General features: G+C 41.6%; 1 protein-coding gene across 2 annotated transcripts in view; it reads right to left on the bottom strand.

Annotated features, from left to right (window-relative positions):
- Positions 1-18,457, bottom strand: part of sntb1 (syntrophin, basic 1) — a 49,169-nt gene that overhangs the window by 4,634 nt on the left and 26,078 nt on the right. For both annotated transcript variants that reach the window (XM_051957086.1, XM_051957085.1), the window contains exons 5-7: positions 18,214-18,350; positions 16,574-16,770; positions 3,057-3,286 (exon numbers count right to left, since the gene is read on the bottom strand). In XM_051957086.1, coding sequence (XP_051813046.1) covers positions 3,057-3,286; positions 16,574-16,770; positions 18,214-18,350 — 564 coding nt within the window. The remainder of the gene's footprint in view (positions 1-3,056; positions 3,287-16,573; positions 16,771-18,213; positions 18,351-18,457) is intronic.

The following is an 18,457-nucleotide window of genomic DNA, read 5'->3' as shown; positions in this document are numbered from 1 at the left end:
AACTCTTTGGTTGTTTGCCGTCAGCGTAAAGGAGGAATCAAACACGAGTGAATCTGGCAGCAGTTTTAAACAGAGCTGCATGTGGACCGTCAGATTACAGAAAACACCTCAGTTTAAAACTCCTAAACTCTTAAAGCCTGCACGATTCACGTTAGTTTCCACTGTAACTCGTCTGTTCCAGCAGTAAATCACAGTTTTTATGGTTTTATGAAGGAGGAAACAGCAATTTGGTGGTTTTCTGTACCAGGGCTGAGGACGTAATAAATGAGCTGCTGGAACATTAATATTCATATCAGCAGCGTCAAATAAAACCCCAAACAGCCTCTCAGGACAGAGATGGAGGCGTCGGGTTTTATCAGAGGCTCTTCCAGGTATGAACATGGATCGGTTCTGATCTGTTGGGCTGCGGGACCCGCAGTAAACAGATTAAAAGTCTTACAGTAAGAGACGGGTTATTTTGAAAGGAAAACGCTCTCAGCCTGTTGGAGCTGAGTGGAGTTCATTTCATTTCTGGTGTGATGGAGTGCAGTAATCTACTCTCCCTCTTCCTGTCTCACTCTGCAGTTTGTGTTTCGCTTCATTTCCCAGAAGGCCTCATGAATTCCCCCGAGAGCAGCTATGAACTTGTTCTATTTACTGTGAGCTGCTCGTGACCACAGAGAGCTCAGTCTCATACTGGATACGGTTTTATTTTCAGTATGAACACGAACGCACAAAGCACATCTGAACAGTTCATCTTAAATGGTTATTGATGGAGATTAAAGATGGATAAAAGCACCTTTTGACACCTCAGAACGTGTGGGAAACATGAAATAGGTGATGTGTTCAAGCAGAACACATCTTCTCGTCAGTAAATAGGTCATCGCCACCTTCAGACACAGATCAGAGGAAACCATCAAACCAGGCAGAATAAATAATCATCAGACTGTATTAATGTGAGGAAGCACATGGGGACAGCATGATAAAACAAGAAATTAAAGGTGAGATTAATCCAACAGTAGCTTTCAGTCTTTTTTTGTTAGTGAAGCTGTGAAGTCATTTCAAATGATCCCATGTGCTCTAATTTATAATTAATTCAATGCATTATGTGATAATTGAGGTTTTAAACTGTGTTTTGAACAGTAACTTTTCTAAAACTGCAGTTTGATTAGTAGTCTGAAGCTGCTCTTTTTCCTTTTGGCTGCGCTAGTTTGATTTGAATTTATTTTAGGGAGAATTTTTTGGTTCGTTTTGACTCCACTTTCTTTTGGTTTCCTGAAGGTTACCATTTATGTTTTGCACAGTTCTACCTAACTGTAGCATTTTCTGTTATCTTTAGTGGTTTTGTTTATTGCCATTTTGATTTCTGTTCAGAATTATGTCATTTACTTTGTGTTTTTTCTCCGTATATGTTTGTAAAATTTTGTAATTACTGTTGTAAGAGTAATAATAAAAAATGTAAAATAATAAAATACACTTTTTTAAAAAAAAAAGAAAAGCAGCTTATCTGAGTTTTTTTCTTGCCTCTCCTATTATATAAATGTGTGTATAAATGCAGAACTACAAGACGATATGAAAAGTTTCAAAACCAAGACTTCAAATCAATATAAATACAATGAACTGACAAATCAATTTCCATAACATTGTGCCAAAGGTTATTGTCTTCACATTTGAAGCTTGGGGCTTGAGGTGAAATGCAAGCAGAAAAGTAAATAAATCAGGACTCTTACACAGACAGAGCTACCTACCGGGCTTTGCAAAAGTTCTGTTACACGGTTTCATGATCTTTAGAGACGTTTACATGTCGGAGTGAAAAATTCCATTAAATAAACTGAAAGTTCTACCTTATAGGCAGGCGTCCTTAATACAAATTTTTTTTCTCCGGTGAAGTTGTATCAAGATGGAAGTCAAAAGAGTTGAGATATCTGCTCTCCTTTGTGCTGAACATCAGCCGGATGACCGTCCACAGAGTCACGGAGAGGCTAAAGAATGGTGAAGATCTTTCAGATGATCTTTCAAGAATGGTGTAGACCTGAAAGATCTTCACTATTCTTTAGCCTCTCCGCAACTCTGTGGACGGTCATCTGGCTGATGTTCAGCACAAAGGAGAGCAGATATCTCAACTCTTTTGACTTCCATCTTGATACAACTTCACCGGAGAAAAAATATGTATTAAGGACACCTGCCTATAAGGTAGAACTTTCAGTTTATTTAATGGAATTTTTCACTCCGACATGTAAATGTCTCTAAAGATCACGAAACCGAGTGTAACAGAACTTTTGCAAAGCCCGGTATATATGTTAACACAACAGTCCGTATTTGCTGCTTAGTTTCTTGTTTGTTTTTATGGTCAAAAATTAAACTTTCCATTTCTGTAGCCAAAGGTTTTGGCTGAAAAACAAAAAATAAAGTAGGATCTTTACTTATAAAAGCTCTATACCACAGAAAAGCTGAACTATTCACATTTTTTTTAAATAATCAAAGCTGTCATGATGTATGTTCATTGTTTTTTGGTGTCTTCACATTATTTTCTCTCTCAATGTTATGTGTTGTGTTGGATTTCTAAATGCTGGTGGAGCAGCGTGGATCAGAACTCAGTGCTCAGTTCACCACACAGCAGCTCATTCAAAAACACTGTTTGCACAGTCAGCATTAGATAAATAGCACATAAAATACTGAATTATCGCTTTTACTACTTCGGAAAGTGTCCATAAACACAACGTTTCTGACGGATTATTAGATCGAGTGCAGCAGCTGAATGTTTGTTGGAGCTTTAAACTCACAGATTTTATTAAAAGTATGAAGTGAGAGGACGATTGACGTGACATCAGAGAGTTAATGTTAGCACCTCCAGAAAGTGATTCCCACATCTCATGTTTCCTCTGTTAAACTATGCTGTAGCAGAACCAAAAATATGATTTTAAGGAGCTGTTTCTCCACTGAATGTTCACTGACAGTCGCGGGTCTGAGGGGGATCTTTCATGCTGTTTACTTTCAGAGCTCAGAAGAGAACTGAGCTCTCACCAGAACACGTCTGCTGTCAGAAGATGTTGATCATAAAAATAGAAAGCACTCACAATCTCCCCCTCCTTCCCGCCGAAGTCGAGCAGCAGCATGCGGACGCCGTCGTCGGAGGACATCTTTAGCTTTTCGAAGGGGTACGAGAGCAGCACTCTGGGTTTAATGGGAGTCTGGACCACTATGGCCTCCGTGTCCTCCTCATCTCCAGCCTTCGGGTCGGTCAGCACAGAGAAGCCCTGCTCATAGTGGATCACCAGCCGACACTCCTGACCTCGGTACAGACAACCTGGAGGTACAGGACAGAAGATGGAGGAGAGTTGGAGTGCAAGTCTGAATAAACACAAAGTTATGGACCATATGGAGGATTGACAAGGAGCAGCTGTGAACAAAAGTTAACATCCACTAATAAAGAACTGACTTATCACAGCAGTCTTCACTTTCCAAGGATGAATATAATTCTTAATTTTAAAAAAATCATTGATTTATTGAAGGTCTTCTGGAAATCTGCTGGATCAAAACTAAACATACAGCAACTTAAATTTCAGTTCTGGTGTTGAGGAAAGTCATGTAAACCAAATGTTCTTAGTTTCATGGCCTCTTAGCTGATCCTAAGTTATACGGTTGACTACAGCCGCTGACTCCGAAACACGTGAATCTCACAAATAATCATGTATTTCTATGACTCTATCATAGAAAACTCAGAGTTACAGAAATCATTGGAGACTGTCATGATAAGCGTGGTGGATATAAATTTTAATTCACAGCTGTACAACTTGATAAATGACACTGACAGTATTTTGTCAGATGACTGAAATGCTAATGCTGAGAGCCTCAAGTTCCACGATGGCAGCTCTGAACTCAAATGATGAAGGTAAATGTTATTTATGAGGAAAATCAATCAGCTCCAGATGATTGTGGGTATTATAAAGTCCACAAAGAGATGGAGAAGTAACTGTTAAAGTCAAGACGGACACACTTCAAACTACGACAGCTGAAAACCCGTCAAATATCAAAGACATCACTGAAACCGTCCACACATCCTAGAGGAGATCTTTCTGTCAACACATCAGTCATCATCTTACTTCTGGCTCGTGTCTATTTGCTTCAAGAACACATTAGTGTTCAGATATTTCACCAGCTCTCCTCCTCCAGCAGCGTCCATCCCGATAAAAGCCTGGAGGATCATTTCTCTGTTCTACAACATCTCTCACTGCTTTCTTCCTGCTCTTTTCTATCTTTCTCCTCAGCAGGAGTCTGGTTGAAAGCTGAGTGTTCGGCCTTCATCACCTCTCCCAATTTAAGCCTCATGTCTGTCTGCTTGGTCTCCAACACACCCCAGGTACATTTAGTCTATTTTCCCAGAGAACACTCGCTGCCTACAGCAGACGTCAGGGCTTCATGCTGAAAACTTCATTTGCAGCACAGAGCGCTTCTCTCCGGACCACATCTGATCCAGCAGCAGGTTGTTGGATAAAGACGAGACGAGCTGCTGTCTCTCATTGTTTGCTGACAGTATGAGTGAGTGTGTGTGTGTGTGTGTGTGTGTGTGTGTGTGTGTGTGTGTGTGTGTGTGTGTGTGTGTGTGTGTGTGTGTGTGTGTGTGTGTGTGTGTGTGTGTGTGTGAGAGAGTGAAGTGTGCACAAGAGGCGGTGGGGTGTTTGCTTGTGTACATATGGCCGTTGGTGTGCACTCTGCAGTGTAATAAAAAAGGAGTGGATCCTGCAGCGCTGTCAAAGACAATGGAAATAAGGTATGTCTGTGTGTTCTGTCAGCCAGCTACACAATACCACAGCTGGTGTATTTACTGTGCGTGTTTACTGTCACTGCTTCAGTTTATTCTGCCTGACTCTGTCTACTTAGCTTCATTTGATTGTCAGTCAAACCCCACTAATCGCCCCACACACACCTCGTTTTGGCTCTTTATCTGAAGGCGATTATGAAACCAAAGTTGGCAAACAGTAACACACGTGCGCATGCACCTATGGTCAAATTGGCCAAAAAAAAAAGAAGAAAAAATCTGGCCTAATTTACCACGAAGAGGATTCTCCACGTGTCTTCCAGCAAAGTACAGCTGAGTCTGTTGCTCCTCAGCTGCAGGACGGTAAAAAGAAGCCGGCTGAAGCAAACCAATTATTTTACAGCCTTTAATTGTGCAAACAGATTAACCTTTCAACACGCTCTGTCTCCATCAGAGTCAAACGGGACAAAGACACGTCGCAAACAGGCAGAGAGGACCATTTTAAATCTCCAAACTCACAGACTCTGAGGCGCTTTTCCTGAAGGTTTAAGGATGTCCAGGCGTCAGACTGTCTGTTCAAGAGTTCTGGTGTGAATCTTCTGACGTAATCACGCATCTCTTCTGTGTGACGTATAAATTTGGATGTCCTGCCCCAAACAAAGCGTAGACACACCAAACCTGGATGGTTTACGGGAGAAATCTGCAAGGATCTGATCGCCGTGGAGGTCATTTATTGATGTTTGTACTTTCTCAAACATCTTTCAAATATCTGCATAACATTTTCAGATGTTACTTCTGTTAGTTTGCTAAAATATATGAACACTTTAATGTCACAAACATGGAGAGTTGAATTGAGCAGGTGATTAAATGACCACAAAAGTTGAGGACAGATTCACTTTTTAAAGTCTGTGAGGGTTTAGTGTTCAGGCCTCAAGGTGGAACTTGGGATTGGATCGTTCTAACCTAAACCAGGTGTACAGCTGTCATTGGATAATTGAGTTTTTAATCTACAGATGGGTTAGTCAGGCCACACCCTTAACCTGGATCATAATGTCAGTTTTGTGCAGCTTTAGCAAAGAAAAAGTAGAAAAGTTCAGATCAAGCATCTGTCAAAGGTGATAACATCCAGCAGCTCATTCTGCCAGAGGGCAAACATCATGTCACAAACTCAATAAAATCACCAGGAGGGAAACACAACAGCACAGCCGATGATATCTGACAAGTGTGACAACTCAGACGAAACACGATAAAATCAGTTCTGCATTCTACCAAAGAGCTCCTCTGAGTTTAAAGTGAGGATCTCTGAGGCTGATGAAGCTCCCCAGAGGTTAGTGATGCTACAGAGCTGAGGTCAGGCAGTAATATAAATAATCCATGTTCATGTTTGCTAAAGTCTTATGCTCATATGTGTGAGTCCGTAAAGCTATTCCAGCAGAGAGACATGCGTTTTACTGCAGCTGAAAGGATTTAATGCAGTATTTTGTGTCAGTATGTAGAACCTGCTCTCCTCAGATTATCATTCAATAAACATCAAACCCTGTTCAGCCAATTATCCAGTGACAGCTGTACACCTGGATGAGGTTGAATTTATGTGTCTGCTTCATCTCTTTGTCCACTTCGATGAAAAACACACCAGTGTTGAACTATTAGTCTGTTCGCACAATTAAAGGCTGAGATTGAATCGATGAGCTTCACTCTCCTGTTGTATTCTGGTTTAATTTACCTGGCACAGGCTGCATGTGATTTATGCTCCACTACAGTGTAATCACAGCAATGCTAAATTGATTCTGATTTGTCCTCTAAAATCTTAACATCATCCTTTTTTCCCATGATGTTGTGTTCTTTGGAACCGTTTTCTGAAAAACTCCTCCAGAGCTTCACACCTGACAGCTGGGATGCTGTTCTTGGGACTGAACATTTCTCTTTTCTTTCACCAAACAAAAGCCATGTCTGTGTCCAAACAAGTCCAGTTGGATCTCATCTGACCAACGAACCAAGCACCAGAAGATTTCCTCTTTCTCCAGGTGAGCTTCTGCAAGTGGCATTTTAGTTAAAAAAAAAAAGGAAAATGGAGTAAGAATTAAAATTCATCACCAGTGTCCCAAACACAGCCAGACAAAACCTTCTGTTGAAATAAAAATGATAATAAATCAAAACTTGTCAAATATATGAATAATCTGGGGCTCAACTATACATGTGCAAAGATAACATAGGTTGTAAAAATAGTTTGGAGTCCAAAGTGAACATTATCAGTTATCTTGCAACACAGTTTATTATATTTAAGCTGTTCTTGAAGGTGTATGTTATTTCTCTTTTTGTTGGGAGCCTTACTGTGTCCGACCACTGATCATGACATGAGAAGAGTTGACCTGCAAAAAATTGCTTAATTAAGCAGCTCATTCCAGACAACATCTTTAGTTCCTCCTGGGATCCCGTCTGCCTCACGCTCCATTTTCCTGAACTAATGAACAAGATCCTGAGATAGTAAACTCTGCCTCTCCTGTGCTTCAGCAGAGAATCATGGCCTTGGACCTGGAGGTTCTGACTAGTGAAGGTCATGGTCTAATGAAGCCACAGAACCACACCATCTGCAAAAAAAACTGAGATCCACAAATCCTCCTCACCTCCTGGAGATCAATCCATGAACATCACAAACAGACTTTGTGTGAGAATCTAAACACAACTCACTTTGGATGTACGAGGATTGAACATCCTGGTACACCAGACTCCAGAAGTTCCCTCCTCAGGATTTCCAACATAACTGTCCACAAACCCATAAAACCTGGATGGTTGAACTCCCATCAGGCCTCTGCAGCTTCACAAAGGTGAAGATCTGCTCCACAGGATCCATATCGCTGCTCCTGAGTCTGAGCCTTTTCTCCTGGACTAAACTCTCCCTGAAGGCTGAGCAGTGACACCAGCCTTCCATAACCACAAAACAATGTCATCAGGTGAGCAGAGCAGCACGTTATTAATGGAACTCTTATCACCTGTGAAGCCACTAAAACATCAGATCACAACTTCAGAACACATTGTTTATACGAAGATCACTTGAAATCAAATAGAAGAATGAGGCGTACGCAGGCAAACATACAGCATAATATCCAGTTTAACACCGCAGACATCCCAATCAGGATGAAAAATGAGGCTCATAATGTGTAATATTACTCTAATGATGTATAAACAACGTGGCAGGACAAATGTCTCTCTAATGGCAGAAACGGAGATTTAAATGGAGCAGAGTGCAGCTCTTTGTGGGGCTCAGGAATGAACGTCGGAGCTGAAACTCGACTCTTCTACCTGAGAGGGAAAACGGCGTTTCCCACCACAAAACACTCACTGAGAAAAGAGTCTTTTCAGACTCCAACAAAAGCTCGTCTTTATGTCTGACAGTGAGTGGAGGAGGGCAGGAAGGCAGATAACAGCGAGGCAGAGGGTAAGAGGGTAAATGAAGGAATCAGACACTAACACTGGAAACACTCAGAGGTTACTACAGGACAACAGTTGCTGCTGGCTGCTATTAGTCTTAAACTATTAGCATCAGGAGACAAACTTCATGTTTAGAAACTGAATCTCACTGGACCAAAGAGTCACAGCAGGTTAACAGGTCGATTTCCAACAACCGCCTGAGACAGAACTGCTTCTGAAAGTCATGAAGCTGTTTAGTTGTTCATTTGGAATAAACCCAGCCGACCTCCAAGACACTCTAGCAGATTCTACAGCTGCCACTTTGACAACACCATTAATGAGAAGCTGGAGACAGAGACTTGCGATTACTGCCTTTAATCTGAAACCAGTATAAAAGTAATGGTCTGAGCCTTGAAGATTGTTCTCGACCTTGAGCGGGTTTCTCCAAATGGCCAAACTAATCTCACAGCAAATGAGAGGAAGCTACAAGAACCTAATTTAGAAAGAAAAACAGTTCTATATGTTAAACAGACTTCCTCTGCACAGAAGACAAAGTCTGAACTTCAGAGTTTTTCCACATTTCAGCACCAACGCTGGCCCTTAACAGCACACATCGTTAGTCCAAATATCACTCAACAACAGTCATGTATGTTTAGTTCTCATATGTTGAGCAGCTCAAGTTCATTTTGTTGCTTCCAGCTGTTTAGGAGTCTTTCCTCTAAATTACCTTCCTACCAAACAAAGAAATATAATGAGCGTATATTAGTGTGTAACAATTATACCTTGACCCACCTTGAGCAAAATCTCATTGCAACACGTAGCTGAAAACTGGAAACCTGCCTTGGAAAACGTTTCACCACAACACTAGTTTGGCTATTTAGCTTAGCGTATAGACAGTCACGATATTCAGCTCCTTGCAAATCGACAACCAGTTCGAGGTTGTTATAATTCGGCTTTTCTGCTTAAACTGACCAGGTATAACATTACGACCGCCTGCCTAATATTGTGTTGGTCCCCTTTTGCTCCTAAAACAGCCCTGACCCTTTGAGGCATGGACTCATCCAGACCTCTCAAGGTGTGCTGTGGTATCTGGTACCAGGTGTTAGTAGCAGATCCTTTAAGTCCTGCAAGATGTGAGGTGGGACCTCCATGGATCAGACTTGTTTTTCCAGCTGATCCCACAGATGCTCAATTGGATTGAGATCTGGGGAATTTGTAGGCCAAGTCAACACCTCAGACTTGTGCTCCTGAAACCATTCCTGAACTATTTTTGCTTTGTGGCACGGCGCATTCTCCTGCTGAAAGAGGCCATCAGGGAATACCGTCTCCATGAAAGGGTGCACATGGTCTTCAACAATGCTTAGGTAGGTGGTATGTGTCAAAGTAAGATCCACATGGATGTCAGGACCCAAGGTTTCCCAGCAGATCATTGCCCAAAGCATCACATTGCCTCCACCAGCTTATCTTCTTCCCATAGTGCATCCTGGTCCCATATGTTCCCCAGATAAGTGACACACACACACCGTCCACATGACGTAAAGGAAAATGTGATTTATCAGAGCAAACCATCTTCTTCCATTGTTCTGTGGTCCAGTTCTGATAAGTGGATAACATATTTTCATTGTTGATGCTTTAGGTGCAGCACAGGGTCAGCATTGGCACACTGACTGGTCTGTAGCTATGCAGCCCCATACACAACAAACTGTGATGCACTCTGTGTTCTGACACCTTTCTATCAGAACCAGCTTTAACTTCTTCTTGTTTGAGCAATAACAGCTCATCTGTTGGATCAGACCAGACATGCATCAATGAGTCTTGGCATGACCCTACTGCCTGTTGGCCACTGTTCTTCCTTGGACCACTTTTGACAGATACTGACCACTGCAGACCAGGAACACCTCACAAGAGCTGCAGTTTTGGAGATGCTGCGACCCAGTCATCTAGCAATCACAGTCTGGCTCTTATCAAACTCACTCAAATCCTTACGCTTGCCCATTTTTCCTGCTTCTAACACATCAACTTTGAGTACAAAGTGTTCGCTTGCTGCCTAATGCATCCAACCCGCTAACAGGTGCTATGATAAAGCGATCATCAGTGTTATTCAATTCATCTGTCAGCAGTCATAATATTATGTCTGATCAGTGTACTAACAAACCAGAATGAAGAGTTTCAGTTCAGTTTTCTGTTTCCGTCTGTTTTAACACAGCAGACTGCCATCAATCATCTCACCTCTGCAACCAAGTGGATAACTTATTTTCCAAAATGTCCTTTTCTCTGCAGTGGATCAGGCAGAGTGACTTTAATTACTGACTTATTAAGTTGGGTAGAAGTACAGTGTAAATCATGCAGTGAAGTGAAGCATCCAGCAGACAGTCAGACCTGAGCAGAGTTTCAACTGTGAATACGTGACGACACGCAGCTCCTTCTCCTGCTAATTGCTCAGAACACCAATATAACCTGTGAAGAGTTGAAGTAACCTTGGACATAATAACAGAGGAAATGACAGCAGGTCAAGAGCTGGTGAAATTTGATTTCAGAGCTGAACAAATGAGTTTCCCCTTTAAACCCCCTCAGAACGTCCAGAGAACCGCTGAGTGATGAGAGTTAATCTATCTTCAGAACAAATCTTTATCACGAGCTCTGACAGTGAATAAACCATCAGAGTGATTTAGAACGTTACACAGATGAACAGCTGACAAGGTCGACGTAATGACTGCTGGAACTGACTTCTAGCACTTTGTATGCACCGTCAGATCCTTCTGAGGGAGAGAAAATGACTCTCCTACTTCCACTACAGGAAGCTGAGTCCTTCCGCTACCATCAGTCTGTTTCACAGAAGTTATTGGATCCATTTCAGACAGAAACTCAATAAACATTCAAAACCACATTCATCTTTTCTGATGCTGCTGGCCGTACCACTGACCTGTATCCTAAGTCGCAATTACAGTGAAAGCGGCAGTAACAAATGTTTTCAGGCAAACAGCAGCGGCTCTGGGAATGACAGTGTGCTTCTGTTTGTTCACAACTCAGGTCCACAAAAAACTACCAGATGAATTGATCTGAAATTCTGTATAAGGATGAAACCTGTTGGTGATCATCTGACCTCCAGCATCACTGTGAGCTTTAAATCATCAGTGAAACAACTACTCTAAACTATTTGGATTTAAAAAAAAATCTGTGTATTATCAGAATAAATTATATTAGTTTCAGTATATTGCTGACATTTCCACCATCACCACGTCATATTTACTATCACCAGTATGCTCATTTAAAGGGAATATTTGTTGGTTGTTGGGCTTTTTGTGTGTAATTTTGTAGGTTTTAAACTGTAGTCTTTAAAGTATTCAGGGAATTTGGTAAAATGTGCAATGATATCAGTTCTAACCTTAATGTTAGACAGGTTTATTTGTTTGAAAAAATATTACTGAATATCATGTCTAATAATCTACAATAATTAATATCTACAATATTTGGGTAAACATGCATGGTAAATATTATTACATGGTTTTAACCTTAATATTGAAACTTTTAAAAAAAATCCTAACACCAATCTTATTCCTCTTCTAGAAAGCACTTTAAAGCCTGTGATACATAGAGTGGTAAAAAAAAAAAGCATGTGAACCGTTTGGAATTTCATTGTTTTCTGCATTAATTTGTCATAAACATGTCATCTGATCTTCATCTAAGTTAAGGGTATCGACAAACATAATGTGCCTAAAATAATAACACAAAAGAAACTCTGATCTTTCACGTCTTTATTGAGAACAACCATAAAACCTCATAGTGCTAGTGGAAAAAGTATGTGAACCCTTGAGTTAACGACCTCAAAAAAGCTAATTGGAGTCAAGTGCCAAGTGCATACCTGCAGTCTTGTTAAGAAAATGAGTTTGGAGGTGTGGACCAGAGCCAGTTTGATGGATAAAAAACACTCAAACGTTTAGAATTTGCTCCAAACAAGACATACAGATACTTTGCGACTATGAATAACTGGAACCATCTGAATGGATTTGTGACTAAACATCTGCACAACTGAAGCTGTTCCCATCAGCCTCTATGGACATTGTCAGTCAGTGACCTGACAACAACATCTTTAAGGTCACTGTTTTGGTGCTTAGTAACTGCAGATTGATTGTTTTTCACAGTGATCCTTCCAGAAAACTTAATTTTGTCTCTACATGCTGAGCAGCACAAAACAGACAGAGGAGGTAAAAATGAGAGCAGCTGTTTCCTTCAGGAGTAAAGAACCAGAGCTGAAAGGAGAATAAAATCTGGTCCTACATTCATCTGGAGCCCAAAATTTGACTTGAAATGAATGTTTCTCCATCTGCTGGATGTTTATAAAAATGCCCAAATTGCAGCATTTATCAGAGCCAGAAACGGTTAAAAACAGAAGAAATATTGGATTTTAACTTGAACAAATAATGTGTGACATGGTTTAGTAAGAAAAAATAACCAAATATAAACTTAAAATCATGATATTTCATCAAAAATCACTTTTTTCTATATGTCTAATTCAAAGAGTTTGCATCAAATCCTGCAAAAATCTACAAATTCTGTTCCCCGCAGCATAACTAAGAAACCATCAGTCACGTTACAAAAGAACAAAAGTTTTTCAGCTGAACTGCAGGCAGTGTTTCCACAGAGAGACTGAGAGGACAATCAAGCCTACCGGATCAATAAAAGAAATGCAGCATGGCTCCAAACCAGTAAACAGAGGAGCAAGTTGTTGGAAGATACATTCAGCATGGTGAAACAACCTTCTACAGCTGATGAGCAGAGTAGAGAGGAAAAAATCTGGAGAGGAAACACGGAGATAGTTCAACATTTACAGTTTGAGGAGACAAAATAAGTAAGAGGAACCAAAACTGTACTAGAGAGATATGAAACCACACAAACGTGACGTCAAACAAGACAACAGAGAACTGAGAAAAATGACATGCAAAACTAAGAAAAACAACACGCAAAATCAGGAAAGCAACAAGAAAACAACAGAAAGGAGACAAAACTGTCCCAAATAGAAATGAAATAACAAGAATAGCAAACAGAGCAACAAAAATGAGACACAAGTTGTTGAAGATACATTCAGCACGGTGAGACATCTTTCTACAGCAGATGAGCAGAGGAGAGAGAAAAGGTCTAGAGGGGAAAAATGGACATAGTTGATTATCTTCAGTATGAGGAGACAACATTAACGTAGGAAAAATGTTGCACATGTTGCTTCCAGTTTTTTCAATTTAACTTTTTCTTTTCTCTCTTCCCTCATTAGGACTCTGCACAGGCTGGATGTGGGCTGAGCAATACAAATTCTTCCCACCAATAAGAATCATAAACATCATTTGCACACAGCTGACAGGAGAAGGAAGAGGTTTGAAACACACCAACGCAGTCCTGTGAAGTCCTGAAATCATCCAGCAGAGGTGAGAAATCTGAATTTTAACTTCATCTGAAGACTGCTACCATTCAGCTACAGCAGGCTGATATTGAGCAACTTCCATCTGTCTAGACAGTGTTCTGGAATGAAGTAAGATGTCCTTGTAACACTCACCTTTCATGGTTAACCACATGACAAGCTAAATCAGATTAATTGCCACACAGCTCCAAGTATTTAAATCTAAATGAAGCCCCGCTACAGTAATTACAGCCAAACATATACAGCTGGATCAGCGGGTGCAGACTGGTTTTTTGGAAACTTGTAACAAGAGTGTGGTGATGCAGAAAGAACACTGACGACGACGACACAGCGGGGAGGTGAGTGTCGTTTACTGCTGAATACATACATGTGCAGGAATGAAATTCAGTTTGGTTTCGTGTATGGGGAGTAGACGGGGACCCGGGGGAGCAGAGCAGCTCCCAGGACACTCTGTGCTTTGAGAGGGAGGCCAAGAGGGGGAGAAGGGGGAGGGCTTCTGCTGGAATTCCCAGGACGACCAGTACCCATTGCCAAACACACACTAGAATAGCATTTCTTTCTATAAATAGCCAGCGCTTTGTCCACATCTTCCATATGGCTGTCAGATTATATCACCACCCCTCTTCTATCCGTGCTACAGGCCGTGGGAGTCTGAGCACGTTCGTCATTATACCTCAGGCTCCTCTTAAACCTCCCTGGATGCTTTACTGCAGCACGTCTGAGCATGTCTGAGGAAATGGCACAGAATGCAGCACTGACCTGCACAGCTTCATCCACAGCTTCATCTAGAGCTTCATCCACAGCTTCATCCACAGCTTCATCTAGAGCTTCATTCACAGCTTCATCCACAGCTTCATCCACAGCTTCATTCACAGCTTCATCTAGAGCTTCATCCACAGCTTCATCTAGAGCTTCATCTAGAGCTTCATCCACAGCTTCATCCACAGCTTCATTCACAGCTTCATCTAGAGCTTCATCTAGAGCTTCATCCACAGCTTCATCCACAGCTTCATCCACAGCTTCATCTAGAGCTTCATTCACAGCTTCATCCACAGCTTCATCCACAGCTTCATTCACAGCTTCATCCACAGCTTCATCTAGAGCTTCATCCACAGCTTCATCCACAGCTTCATCCACAGCTTCATCCACAGCTTCATCCACAGCTTCATCTAGAGCTTCATCCACAGCTTCATCTAGAGCTTCATCCACAGCTTCATCTAGAGCTTCATCCACAGCTTCATCTAGAGCTTCATCCACAGCTTCATCCACAGCTTCATCCACAGCTTCATTCACAGCTTCATCTAGAGCTTCATCCACAGCTTCATCCACAGCTTCATCTAGAGCTTCATTCACAGCTTCATCTAGAGCTTCATCCACAGCTTCATCTAGAGCTTCATCTAGAGCTTCATCCACAGCTTCATCTAGAGCTTCATCCACAGCTTCATCTAGAGCTTCATCCACAGCTTCATCTAGAGCTTCATCCACAGCTTCATCCACAGCTTCATCCACAGCTTCATTCACAGCTTCATCTAGAGCTTCATCCACAGCTTCATCCACAGCTTCATCTAGAGCTTCATTCACAGCTTCATCCACAGCTTCATCCACAGCTTCATTCACAGCTTCATCCACAGCTTCATCCACAGCTTCATTCACAGCTTCATCTAGAGCTTCATCCACAGCTTCATCCACAGCTTCATCTAGAGCTTCATCCACAGCTTCATCCACAGCTTCATCTAGAGCTTCATTCACAGCTTCATCCACAGCTTCATCCACAGCTCATTCACAGCTTCATCCACAGCTTCATTCACAGCTTCATCCACAGCTTCATCTAGAGCTTCATCCACAGCTTCATCCACAGCTTCATCTAGAGCTTCATCTAGAGCTTCATCCACAGCTTCATCCACAGCTTCATCCACAGCTTCATCTAGAGCTTCATTCACAGCTTCATCCACAGCTTCATCCACAGCTTCATCCACAGCTTCATCCACAGCTTCATTCACAGCTTCATCTAGAGCTTCATCCACAGCTTCATCCACAGCTTCATCTAGAGCTTCATCCACAGCTTCATCCACAGCTTCATCTAGAGCTTCATTCACAGCTTCATCCACAGCTTCATTCACAGCTTCATCCACAGCTTCATTCACAGCTTCATCCACAGCTTCATCTAGAGCTTCATCCACAGCTTCATCCACAGCTTCATCCACAGCTTCATTCACAGCTTCATCTAGAGCTTCATCCACAGCTTCATCCACAGCTTCATCCACAGCTTCATCTAGAGCTTCATCCACAGCTTCATCCACAGCTTCATCCACAGCTTCATTCACAGCTTCATCTAGAGCTTCATCCACAGCTTCATCTAGAGCTTCATCTAGAGCTTCATCCACAGCTTCATCCACAGCTTCATCTAGAGCTTCATTCACAGCTTCATCCACAGCTTCATCCACAGCTTCATCTAGAGCTTCATCCACAGCTTCATCCACAGTTTCATCTAGAGCTTCATTCACAGCTTCATCCACAGCTTCATCCACAGCTTCATCCACAGCTTCATCCACAGCTTCATCCACAGCTTCATCTAGAGCTTCATCCACAGCTTCATCTAGAGCTTCATCCACAGCTTCATTCACAGCTTCATCCACAGCTTCATCTAGAGCTTCATCCACAGCTTCATCTAGAGCTTCATCCACAGCTTCATCTAGAGCTTCATCCACAGCTTCATTCACAGCTTCATCCACAGCTTCATCCACAGCTTCATTCACAGCTTCATCCACAGCTTCATCTAGAGCTTCATCCACAGCTTCATCTAGAGCTTCATCCACAGCTTCATCTAGAGCTTCATCCACAGCTTCATCTAGAGCTTCATTCACAGCTTCATTCACAGCTTCATTCACAGCTTCATCCACAGCTTCATCCACAGCTTCATTCACAGCTTCCTCTAAAGCTTCACCTCTCAGAGATTCTGTGTTTTCACCCATTCTAAAGGTGCTACTAATATGATAGTGTGGTGCCTGAGGACTCACTCGTAGAGACTTCTTTGATCATCTCGGCTGATGCGTGACATCCGTTGACTATCTGTCTGGTCCACAGCGACAGATCCTTGGTAGTCTCCGTCCGGAACAGGTGAGTCTCGATGCCGAGTCTGGTCCCGGTCCGAGTGGCGAAGAAGAGCTCAGTGCCGGAATGAGGAGACCCCCGGTCAGGCCCTGAGTGCACCAGACTTTAAAAAAAACACACAAAGACATGCAATCTCATTTAGTTTTAAAAATATTTTTACACATAAAATATATTTTTTAGATAGTTTACAAATTATATACTCATATATAATTTGCAGGAGCACAGCCATTGATGTGTCAGAAAACGGTTAAATTGTGGCTCGTTTTTTTTTTTAAGGTTTTGTAACTGTGTCAGTCTGAGACACTTCGTTTTAGCATCTGGTGAAATTTAGACCCAATCCGACAGTTTTCTTAAATTATACACACTTAAAGTACAGCAAAGTTAGTAAAATCGATCCAGTGTATATGCTTGGCAACTGAATAAAAATTTGCATTTCTGTGTCCAGGCTGTTCCTTAATATAGATTGCTTGCAGTACTTGGTTGTTCCACCAGGCTCTTATGGTTTATTATTGTACAGACCAGAGGAGGCGTCACTCAGACTACTGTTTATGTTGTCAAGCAGAGAGCATTGTGGGAGTTTAGTTAGCAACCATGACAAAGACTTCTGTGATGCTTGATAGCCTCCAGCTAAATCTCTTGGTGTTAATTAAAAACCAGGGTCAACTAGAACAGCATTCCTACATATCAGACAGATTATTCACCTGTGATGTGCAGCTGACCAATAAAAAATATCAGCACTGACAAATGTCATAACTGCTTAACTTGTGTTTGTATTGAATCAATATGATTTGATTGTGCTGCGATTGAAACAAAGAAAATTTCCAGTTTTAATATACCGACTTTGTAATGTCGCAAATGTAGAAACTATCAGGAGAGTAAATGACGAACTAAAGATTGTTGTTCTGTTTTTACATCTTTTCCAGTTAATGCAAAAAAAATCATTTAATTCACTGCGTTGTTTTAAAGGCTACCAACCTTACGTGTTCACATTGTAAATCAATCACTGACCATTTTATTAGTTTTATTCGCCTTTATTGATGATTACATGTTCAAGTACTTTAAAAAATGCATATGAATTTTAACTAAATTATGTGGGCGGCAAAAATTCTATTTCCTCACTTGAAGAAATAAGTAGATTTGTGTCGTTCTGCTGCACTTCTGCAGAACTGTACCTGTGCTAGTAATGTCAACAGCAAATCACATTTTTATTGACGTTAAATTTATTACTGGCTTTAAACTAAAACCTAAATACTGTGACAACACAGTATTGATCTCCACAAAGTATCCTAAATACATATTTCCGGACATACACTGACACTTACAGCTTAATATTGTTGCACAGTAAGCTCAGGAACACAACCAAGAGCCCCAAATGCAGACGCGACTCCAAACTCTCTGAAACAACCCTGATGTGCAGAAGTTCACCTCAACAGAACCCAAATATCCACTGCCGAGGCTCTGACGGGCTGCAGCTAAACGACTTTATGCAGGTGGTTTTAATGTTGTGGCTGATCGGTGTTTGTCCCTCTCTACATATGAAACCTACCGTGTCGCCAGCAGTGGATAAGTATGTGTAGGACTCTGCCAGGACTCTCTGCCTCTCGGTAGACTGTCAAACAGCAACAGGTCCTTCTCCGTCACCACCACCAGCACCGGCTTCCAGCTCTGCTTTTCGCTCTCCGTCTGCAGCAGCAACAGATGAGCAATGAACAGGAGCAGCTGTTCCATCCATTTATTCACTCTAAACACTCATCTTCTGCAGGCTAATGGAGGACCGTGGTACTCAAAAG

The sequence above is a fragment of the Acanthochromis polyacanthus genome, chromosome 12 (genome assembly GCF_021347895.1).
Source record: "Acanthochromis polyacanthus isolate Apoly-LR-REF ecotype Palm Island chromosome 12, KAUST_Apoly_ChrSc, whole genome shotgun sequence".
Classification (NCBI taxonomy): domain Eukaryota; kingdom Metazoa; phylum Chordata; class Actinopteri; family Pomacentridae; genus Acanthochromis; species Acanthochromis polyacanthus.
Note: the sequence above shows the minus strand (reverse complement) of the source record. Positions and strands in the feature narration are given on the sequence as shown.